Genomic DNA, 11431 nt, shown 5'->3' on the forward strand with positions numbered 1-11431 from the left:
TTTTCTCTGTTTACATGAGAGGAGGGGAGCTCTGGTGGAGGCCCATCCTCAAGACCTCATCTAAACCAACTTAGCTCCCAAAGGCCTCATCTCCACATACAGTCCCATTGGGGATTAGGGCTTCAGCGTATGAAATTGAGGGGGGACATAAATATTCAGGCCACAGCAATTATTGTGTATTATAAAATATGTATTACAAGAAATAAAAATATACTGTTATAAAATAATAATAATAGTGGTAACAATAAAAACAGTGAAAACTAACATTTATTGAACCAAGATCATGGAGCACATACTTGGAGCGTCTAACAATATATGTACACGTCATGAGCTTGACCCCATACGCCCTTGCACTGGCATGGCTTATAGCAATGACTATACGTGCTGACCCATGTGTTCTTCTGACTTCACCTTGCAGGGCATAGCCTCTGCAGCCAGCAGGGCAGTAGTCCTGAGAGTGCTCCGGAGGAGACTGAAGGGCCAGACTTGGAATCCTCAGATGAGACTGATCACAGCAGCAAGGTGAGAGATTTCCATTTGCACATCCCATGTCTTGAACCACCAAAGAATCACAGCTGACACGTCACCTCTGCAGCTGTATGTGGTTAGAAGGCCCCTCCATGGGACCAAAGTGTTTTTACTTCTGAGATGTCACTAAATAGGATATGAAATCCAAATTATAGTCTTGAGAACAAACCCGTATGTGAGAATATAGGGTAGAGCTCACTCTTAATGAATTAAAGTCTCATTTCATCCTGTTTCCTTCTTATGCTTCCATATATGTATGATGAAACAGCATCTAAAATGTGTACAGTTGGGTCTGTTATACTTTCTTGCTACTCATGGTTTCTATAACAAACTCCCTTTGCATTATCTCTGTTTAGCTCTTGTGAAAGGTGAGCCACCTATTTTTTCATTAAAAGGAAAGAAACAATCTTTTTGTTTAATCCAAATACAGTGATTCTTACCTGGTTGAGCACTGTGACAAAGCTCTTATCCTGACTCTTTGGTGCAACTGCGAATTTGTTTTCCATAATTCATCATGCTTTTATTCCACTTCCTAAAGAGTTCTATGTGTCAATCACCTCTTCTCATCACAGTCTCCAGAGTATAACAATTTGAAAACTCTGTTACCTGTATCTGAAAGACCCCTCCCCAGTAAAAACAGTGATATGTGATTATGTCCATATTTATTCGTCTTCTGTTTTCAGAATGTCGTTGACATATTTATGTTGGTCCCCCTGTCTGTCTCCTATTCTTTTGCTTGACCTTGACCAGTCACTTAACCTGAGCAAATCATGTAACTTTAAATTATACCTTTGTTTTTCTCATCTACAATATCAGGTGATTCTTGCCTTTGTCCAGTAATTGGATGATTGGCTGGGTCAAAAATATAACTGATATTGATAATGGAAATATACTCTTCAAATCCGAATGATTATTTGAAAAACCTGCATTTGTCTGTGTATACTTTTCTGTCTCTTTTTGTCTTTATATATCTTTGTAGGACCTTCTTGAGTGCATATGTTAGACTATCTTCAGCATTGCTTTTATCCATATGTTTCTCTTTTGCCATCATAGGATCATCATTCTCAGTGTCTTAAGTTGAGCACAGTATAAAATTTAATATTTTAAAGTAATTTTAAGGTTTATAAATTTAATATTTGTAGACTGAAAGCCTTTATGTTGTTGGTTATTAATTAAAAAGCCAGTAAACGGAAACATGTATGTTTCATTTAAAGGCAAAAAAAAACAAACAAAAGCTGTTTAAAGTTACTTTTTATTTTTGTGGCCTTTTACCTACTTTTTCGGGGAGGTGGGGGAGGGTGAGTGGCCCTCAAGAGAAACAGATATTTCCGTGTGAGGTAAGATATTTTGAAGGCTATTTATTAAATTGTTCTATTATTAAACTAAAAATGTTAATTCTCAGTTTCTAATTTGATTTGGGAGTACAGTTATTTTTCCTGTATCTAAGACATTTATTTCTGAATACTTTTTAACTTGGATCATTTTTACCTCACTATAATAGTCGTGTTCCACTCCCTTTGTGGAGTTTGAGAGATTGTTTCCATTTTAAATATAGTGAGTCATGAAGTCCCAAACAGGGTCCTCTATAATATGGGGTTCTGGCAGCAGAGAGGAAGGAAGAGGCCCCAGGGTTTTGTTGACTCATCCCAGGTGCCTCTCTGATTTCATGGTTCTTTCTCCTGAGAACAAGACCCTGAAACGTGCCTGGAACAGCCAGGGTCAAGTATAGGAGCAGGCGATGCTGTTCCTGGATTTCACTGTAGAAATGCACGGTAGGCTCTCATAAAGGAGAATATCTTTGAAGTTATTGACAAGTTTGGGTAATGATCTGAGTATTTTTAAAGATCATAAGGTGGACTCATTGACACCATAGGTTCACAATCCTTTTTTTATAGACTGGATGTACGGAGCACTGTGTGATTCTGTACCTGAAAATACTCCTGATGTTGGTTTGATTCAGATTTTATCTTCTTTATGTGAATGATTTTGTTATTAGTAATAAATGAGTGCGAATACTTAGGTAGTGTCTTGTATATATTGGATGCTGTTCCATATTAACCTATCTCATTCTCACAATACCACTGAGAGATAGATACTGTTATTCCCCCTATTTTATGGGTGACAGTATTGGAACAGAGAGGTTAAGCAACTTACTGAAGGTCACACAGCTCTGAGATGACAAAACGAGGCTCTCTGTTGTTAACTGCTTTGCTAAAACGACCTTCTGGCCAGATTGTTAAGGTCTGGTATTAAATACCAGGTTTCAAAAAAGGAAGGAAGTAATTAATTAGTGATAGTATAAGCCAGTTTAGATATACAGTTGAACCTTGAACAACACGCTGTTGAATTGTGAGGGTCCACTTATATGTGGGTTTTTTTCCAATAGTAAATAGTATTACCGATCTGCAGTGGGTTGAATCTACGGATATGGAACCGTGGATGCGGACGAACCACGTGGATACAGAAGAACTACTTATATGGGGGTATAAGTTATACGTGGATTTTTGACTGCAAGAATATTCGGCACCTCTAACCGCCGAGTTGTTTAAGAGGCAACTGTATGCTCATTAGCCACTTAAATATTTTTCTAATGCTTAAGCTTCGTGAAATATTTTTCTAACGCTTAAGCTTCGTGTCTTTTTTCATGATTTAAAGTAAGAGCAAGTGTATATCTTAAGTTTCTTGATTAAGGATCAATATCTTTTGATGCGGCTTCTATATCAGTGTGTCATTTTTCTTGAGGATAAACCAAACATTCATAGTTAAGTTGTAAGCTGCCTAAAAGTGGAAGGATGATTTAGCCTTAATTTGAATGCACCAGGCTGGGTGTAGAATGTAAAAACTAGATAAATAGATAAACAAACAAATGAATAAATGAAGTAAAACAGGAAATCATTTTTTATTCTGGCTGAATACATGAGGGCTGTCGATTTTGTTTGTTTATTTGTTTAATATTTTTGCTGCTCTTCCTAAATGAATCATTTTGTGAAACAGTGGGCAGGATAAGGAGAATGCATGTTGGAGTTTTGTGTGTTGTTACAAATTTTTTTTAGATGGCAGTCTTTGCAGCACGTGGTCTTCGGGGGTTGAGCAAGTAGGTAATTGTGAGTTTGTTGCTGAGCCGTGGTGACACGGGACTGTCACATCCACGGGGCTGGGGCGTGGGACTTCCACACCGCAGGGACAGTCTGGCGGCCTTTCTCTTTGTAAGCCACCTCCTTCCTCTTATGACTGTGGGTGACAACCTCAGAGGACCTCCTCACCACCCCCCCACCCACTTGCTTCCCTGCTTCTAATTGAAAACTCTTGTCTCTGGAAACGAATGCTAATTAGCTCCGGGCAGTCCTATCATGCATTCCAGACCCCCTGGCAGCTGTGATTTTGTTTTCCACTTAGCCAATGTATGAGAATCATTTTCAGAGCATTTCCAATTGGAAAGCCTTCTTTTTTCTTTTCAATCCAAATTGTTGTTGTCTTGGAAATGTTTGGTTTTTGTAACAAAGCATTCGGGGGACATTGTGAAAATATGAACTGTTAAAAAAATGTTTTGGTTTTCAGTGTCTGCTCTCAACTCTGTGAGGGGTGTCTTCAAAGTTTGAGCCGGGCGGGTTTAATATTCCTGTGCAGTGCAGGATGCAGGCCAATCAGCTGATCTCAGTCTGCAGGGTAGAGACGCTCACATCCCCGGGAGGCGGGTTTTTTTTTTTTTTGCATTGTTTTCTTGCCTCCTGGCTCTCCCTTTCTGGAACTTCTGCTGTTTAGCCAGGTGAAAACAAAGCATAAATTCTGGTTTATCGGTTAGCCTTTGACTCCCTCCCAGAGGGCACTGACGGGCAGAGGGGGCTGCTGTCGGGTCGCGCTGTCGCTGTCCTTGCTCTGTAGAGATGCAGCCATAGGTCTTCGTGGCACAGCCGGCATGGGCTGTCTGCATGGCAGGATGCTCTCTCAGGAGCCAGAAGGCATTTGGTGCTCTCCGAGTATTTTAAGAAACTTCTGTTTCTTTGTGGAACGTGTCAGGAGGTAGAATTATCATGAGAATACCTTCCCGATGATGTCTGCTTTGTGGAAAATAAAGCGCAAGCCCAGGATTGAAAACAGTGGCAAGTCCGGTGATTCTGTATATCGGACGCTTCACCTGGTGAGCACTGTTTGAATTCTATCTTGCTAGCCTTTGTGTATGTTACGACCTTCTAGCTGATTTGTTTCCCAGTTCAAAATGATGGTGATATGCTTGTCCCATGTCCCCATATTGCAGCCTTCTGCCATTTAGATCCCCTTGTTGATAGAGAATATACATTTTAACATGGGAGTGGGGGGCATCAGTAGTTGGAGTGAAGTCGAGTTTGCCAAGAATCTTTACACGTATCTGTTTTTTCATTTCTAAATGACAGAAAGGTGGGCTGTTATTATTATTTTTAAAATTAAAAGTCATTTGAATGTTTCCCTCTTTCTTTTGGGTGTTGAGATTTTGAACATGTTTGTGTTATATGTGTGATAAGTCTCCCCATCTCCACCTCCAATCGGGTAGCCTAAGTATTCAGCAAGCATTTCTGGAAGAAGAATGTTCAACTTGCCTCCTATAAAGTTTTAAGTTCTTTTGACTTTATTTCTGCTTACTTGAGAAGCAGGTGGATTTACAAGCGTTGGCCCAGGGAATGTATTGATGATTTAATGTCAACTGACCTATATTGTGTATGCCAATTCCTACGGTAATTGTTGCCTCTTTAATAAGAAAAATTTTTAGTGGGTTAAGGGGGAGGAATAATTTAAAATCATGTTAAACCTTTTAATAGTTAAATATTAATATCAGAGTCTGTTGACTATTAGATTTTGTGTCACTTCATGAAATTGAACTTGGACGGTGAGTACACCTGATTTACTCAAGCAAGCCTTTATCCTTATGGAATATTTCTTCTTCAAAGTTCGTTCAAAAGGAGACCAAAAAGATGCCAGAGAACTATAGGGGTTATCATTGTATATGAGGGTCTCTGAAATTATGGAATATGTTACTTTGGTGTTTGTTTCCCAAAAAAGCTTAAATAAAGACTATAAGATTTCAGGCCACTCTGGCCCCTTTTAAATCTGTGGGAAGTGTTAAATCGGTCAGACTCAAAGGACAGTTTTAGAACTCTGAACTCATCCCGAGATAGAAATTGCCTTTAGTGGTTGCATAACAGGAAGAGCTTTAACAGCTGGGTAGCTTGGGTTGGTAGTGTGTACTTGAAAGCCTACCCCCCTCTTTTTGTACTTTCTTTTCATCTTCCCCAGGAAGAAAGTGATATTATAAACATTGAACTTCATGCAGACCTCAGTAAACGAGCCCATTTCCTCCTTCAGTTGTCATGTTCATCTCTGTACGTTGGGTGGGTAACTCTTCATCCTGACAGTAGAACAGCTCTGCTACCCTTTAACAGTTTTAACTGGCAGCTCTGAAATGCCCATAAGTGCTTTTTGTGTCCATGGTGACTGATGGCAGTCCTCAAACGGGGAGAGGTTTGGACTTGGAGAAACTGTGTCTGTCTTCTTTCCAGCAATCCTTTGCTACTTGTACCGATTCCAGGAAACTTGGCTTTTAGGAGTTATGTTGAGGACCTCTCATGGCAGCTCTCTTTCTGGGCTACAGTGCTTGATGTGTAAATGACCAGGATGCCATGTATCACTCAGTGGTAGAGTGAGGAAAGCACTGCACTCAACTCCTTCTGCATCCTATATCCTGGCCAAGCTACATGGAGAAGCTCCTAATAGGTCTTTTTAAATTAATTTTTATTGGAGCAATAGTTGCTTTACAATATTGTGTTAGTTTCTACCGTACAGCAAAGTGAATCAGCTATACGAATCCATATATCCCCTCTTTTTTGGATTTCCTTCCCATTTAGGTCACCACAGAGCATTGAGTAGAGTTCCCTGAGCTATACACTATGTTCTCATTAGTTATCTATTTTATACATAGTATCAATAGTGTATGTATGTCAATTCCAATCTCCCAGTTCATCTCCCCCCCTCCCCCCACCGCCCCACCGACCCCAGGTCCTAATAGGTTTTGATGCAAACAAGTTTGGCCACAGTATGGGGGCAGGGGGACTTAAAAACTGGGCCACAACATGTAAAATCTCTAGGTTAGAGGTATTCTAAAGACGACCTGCATTTCATTTTTTGGGGGGTAATATTTTAGTAAAACAAAATTCTCAAACTTGATGATATCCTTTGAAGTTGTTTCCAAGCAAAAATTTCATTAAGAGCCTTATAAATAACACCCCTTGACGATATATACAATATAACCTGTTATTCTGTGTCTTTTTGTTTATTTATTTTATTAAATTTATTTATTATTTATTTAGATAACATGGAATTGACAGTAAAAAGATTATGTCCATATTGACCCTGAGAGTTTATAACTTGATAAACCTGAGAGTTTATAACTTGAATCAGAGAAGGGGCTTGCCAGTGGGGAAACTGCTTTCCCCCCAGCCCCCGATAAATCTGTCTTAGCTGAGGAAGACTCTGTCTTATAAGGAAGGGATGCCTAAGGCTCTGAGCTCTCAGAAGAGGACTCAAGGATATTTTTAGGTATCCCCTGGGATGCTAAAGGTATTTCCTAATATAGTCCAGGACTTGGCTCAGGAGGGGTGTGCCAGGAAGAAGGTGGGGAGCCTGGCTGTTTGATGGGAGGTTGGGTAGGAGATGGCTAGGTGTAGAGCATTAGAGCCCTGGCCCACATCTCACTAACCTGAGCTTTCCCGATGGGCCTGCTTAAAACTCAGAATACTGAACCTTAGAGGTGGTGGACTTGACATAGGCAAAGTCAGGAACCCTACTCACACTCTTAAAAATGGAAACCTTAAAGTATTTATGGTGAAACGGAAGGAACGAAAACCCAGAAACTCCATGTCATGCCTTTCATTATTCGAGCCAGATATTGCTGAGAATGGCAACAAGTCAGCGTGGTGCAAATTGGGAGCACAAAGGGAAATGTCTTTTGAATTTCCTGCCTTTGATATGTCAGAGTCCCAAGGTTATAACTTGCCTTTTTCTTAAAGTGTGGGACATCTTTGGTGTAATCTGTGAGGACATTGGAGTTCTCATGGCAACTTGTCTAAATGGTAAAACTGCAGAAAGGTCTCCTGTGTCTCTGAAGGGAATACGGGAATGGATTTAGGTATCATGAGTAATAGCTATGTTATTAATTTGCATGTAAATGACAGGCAGCTGTGGTTATTGTTGGGACATTTAGAAAAGCATTGTGTAAGCGAAGGTGCCAGTTATACATTTGTTGTTTTGACGAGTGAGAAATCAAAGTGACAGAGGAGAGTTTGGGATTAGCTGGAGGGCAGGGCACTTAAGCTGTCAGCTGTGATCACTGTCTTTCTATGGGATTTTCATTTGGTGAGGCGCAACCCCGCTTCCATGATGTCTATGTTATAATGCAGTTGCCTTTTACAGTTATCATGAGATCATCTAAAAGGCATGTGGTCGTTTTTGTTAAAATGGACCTACTTGTTCCTTTTTAATTATTAGGACAAAGCCATATTTAACTGTTTATATTTAATGATGACACTGAGTTTGTAAAACCCTAACATAACTAAATCAAACTGTTTAGTTTATTTCTACTGAAACAGGCTGTGATTTTGAAAAGTAGTTTTTCTTTTTTAACAGCCTTATTGGGTTATAAGTCATATGCTTTACAGTTCAGCCCATTTTGGTGAGTTTTTCATCAGTCACCAAAGGGAGAATTCTTTGTGGGGATAGTGAGTGTCTGACACACTGATTCCGTAGGGAACATTTAACAGTGCCACTGACAGGTAACTAATACATCCCGGCATATAAGACCAGGATCTGTGCTAGCAATAAATAAGCTGGGTAACGATAAGAAAATTGGATCAATAATTACGTGGATTTGGGTCCTGGCTCTGCTCTTTCCTGTCATGACATTGCTGCTAATGCATCCTTGTTAAGTTCTGACTTCCCATGTCCTTGTCCTGTCTTTATTCCGGGCTTCCTTCCCTTTGGGCTATGCTAATGAGGGAAAGGCAGTATGCTAATGAGGAGAAGGCATGCTAATGTTAGCTACCTTCCTCTGTGTTTAAGAATTGCCCCCATGGGATACACTTGGTTTGGTTCCTCTGCCTACCACAAAATGCCAGCCTTGACCTTCAGCTCTTTGCACCAACGGTTGTTTTTGGAAGGATGGTCTTCTCAGGATGTTCACTTTCAAGAGTGAGCAGGTGGGATACCCACCTACTCACTCCTGAAAGTAATCCTTTATCTGCGCAGGTCTATATTGGAAATACTTTGTGCCTAGGGGTGAACTGAACAATAGAAACAGGGCAGAGCAGTCCAAGAAGATATGCAAGGAGATATGCATGAGACACTTGCAGAGTGGTACATTCGAACAAATACTAATAAACTAATAAACTAGATGTTGTACTACAAGATAGCCTTTGGAGTAATACCATAGAGAGCTTTAAAAAAACGCTAACACTTGCGCATCCCATCCTAGAGATTCTGATCGAATTGATCTGGATGGTGCACTGGGCATTGGGAGGTTTAAAAACTCCCCAGGTAATTTCTACATGCAGCCAAGGTGGGGAATTACTGATTCCACAGGATTTTCAGTGGTCCATCTTCAACCCTTGCTTTGAAGAACTGTTTTGCATAACTTGAAAAGTTGGAATTTTAGAATTCTAGATTCCCAAACTTCCACCTGAATCATCCTGGACAGAGATTGGGTGGGGAGTGAGCTCTCCTATTGAGGTCTTTTTCAGGGGTCAATGCCCCTTAGTTTTAGTTGGAGGAGAGGGGAGGTGGTGGGTGCTGGTGGTGGTGGAATCTTTCTGCCTTGGAGAAGCTAGAGAGACAGAAACTTAAAATATATGTGTGTGTGTGTGTGTGTATATATATATATATATATATATATATGTATATACGTATATACATATATCTGTTGTTATCTAGAGAGTTGCCTCCGTGTCAATTTTTAATAGAGACAGAAGACTCTTTGCTTATAAAATCATCTTCCAGCTTTGCAAAGTAAATATGTATAGTGCAGTGAACTGAGAGTCTGATAATGAATTACCCTTGTATTTTGGGTGAAATGCACTTGTCCGTATCTTCCTCTCCTCATTGGAGAGCTTCTTGCAGAGTAATTAAGGACACAGGCTTTGAGCCAGGTTCAGATCCGAGCTGTGCAATCTTGGATGAGTTACTTAACCTCTCCTGGCCTCTGTTGTCTCAGCTGTAAAATAGGAATGATAATAGCCCTCACTTACCAAGTGGGAGGATTAAATGAATCAGACCAGTGCCTGGCATGCAGTGATCATTCAGTATATGTCAGCAGTTGTTATTATGGTTGTTTTGAGCATTCAGTGAGCTCTCAGATGTGTGGAGCAATTTGGGGAAACGAGAGATGTGATTCATGTGTGGCAGTTCATTAACTAGGAGGAACATCTTTAGGAGGGACAGATGTCAGACAAGTCTCTCTAGTGAGGGATAACTTCGTCTGCCTTGCCTTTTCAACTGTGCTCTGAAGAGCACGGAACAGGTGGCCGCATTTTGCCGCAGTCTGCACGAGATGAGCTCCTCTGACCCGAGCCCTTCCCCCCAGGACTCTGCCGGTCCTCAGCTGGCCACCATGAGACAGCTCACGGACGCCGATAAGCTGCGCAAGGTCATCTGTGAGCTTCTGGAGACGGAGCGCACCTATGTGAAAGTACGTCTTCTCCTGCCCTCCCTCCTGCATCCTTCCTCCCATCCTTTGGAAGGATGCAGCCTCTGTGTTTATACTGATGTTGACTAACAGCAAAGCCAGATCACGGTCTTGAAGTGTATCTTGGTCTCTCCTATGGAATCTGGCCTTGATTCTGAATGTTACGATCTCCTTTTGTGTTTTATGGAAGCATATCTATTCTTATAGCACTTCACTGATATAAATAACTGATTGATTGACTCAGAAAGGAGATGATGGTGGATGTTAAGTGAACCTTCTGACCTTTCTAAATATGTTGTTGAGCTTATACTAAAATTGAATTCGTTTTTGACAAATTCAAGTAGTAGTATCTTCACAATCTACTTTGAATCTAGGCAGAAAGATATCAGGTCTGTTTTGTGTTATCATTTGTTCTGACATTTAGTTATATTCCTGAAACTGTATCATTTGTTCCTATATAATTTATAATACATACAACTACTGTTTAAAAATGGTTAAAGAAGACAATTTAAAAGTGATAAAAACTTTATTCATGAAGTGGACAGTCTCCTTTTGTAGAACTGCAAAATGGAACAGAAGGCAAGAAGCTTTCATAGGGTAAAGAATAAAGAACAAGGAAGAGACAAATAGACAGTACTTGATTGGCTGGGGCCTTGGTTGGGGTGAGAAGGCCCAGAGTTGGCCTGGCATTTGGAAATTGGCTGAGTAGATATACTACCTTCTGGTCAAGTGGTGTATTGACAGGCACACAAAAATGATCTAAATTTAGGTTTGCTGACACGATACCCCAGGCAGAAATGGCTATATCTTGGGCCTAGAAAGTTATTTCAACACTATATAATTTATAATACATTCCTATAACTATATAATTCATCTAGTTATGATAATTATATAATGATATACTCCTCTAACTGTATAATTTAGTTATGTTTAGTTCCATGTTACAATAGTATGATCTGTTTTAGTCTTTAAGTCAGAGGTCAGCAAGTTATGGTCCTTGGGCCAAATCCAGCTCTCTGCCTGTTTTTACAAATAAAGTTTTATTGGAACACAGCCACATACATTCACTTTTTTTTTTTTTTTTTTTTTTTTTTTTTTTGCGGTACGTGGGCCTCTCACTGCTGTGGCCTCTCCCGCTGCGGAGCACAGGCTCCGGACGTGCAGGCTCAGCGGCCATGGCTCACGGGCCCAGCCGCTCCA

At 40.4% G+C, this 11431-nt stretch overlaps 1 protein-coding gene across 2 annotated transcripts in view; it reads left to right on the plus strand.

Moving 5' to 3' along the window:
• Positions 1-11431, plus strand: part of TIAM1 (TIAM Rac1 associated GEF 1) — a 149296-nt gene that overhangs the window by 103919 nt on the left and 33946 nt on the right. For both annotated transcript variants that reach the window (XM_007447422.1, XM_007447423.1), the window contains 2 exons: positions 419-522; positions 10055-10234. In XM_007447422.1, the coding sequence (XP_007447484.1) occupies positions 419-522; positions 10055-10234 (284 nt within the window). The remainder of the gene's footprint in view (positions 1-418; positions 523-10054; positions 10235-11431) is intronic.

The sequence above is a fragment of the Lipotes vexillifer genome, unplaced genomic scaffold (genome assembly GCF_000442215.2).
Source record: "Lipotes vexillifer unplaced genomic scaffold, Lipotes_vexillifer_v1.1 scaffold689, whole genome shotgun sequence".
NCBI classification, from domain to species: Eukaryota; Metazoa; Chordata; class Mammalia; order Artiodactyla; family Lipotidae; genus Lipotes; species Lipotes vexillifer.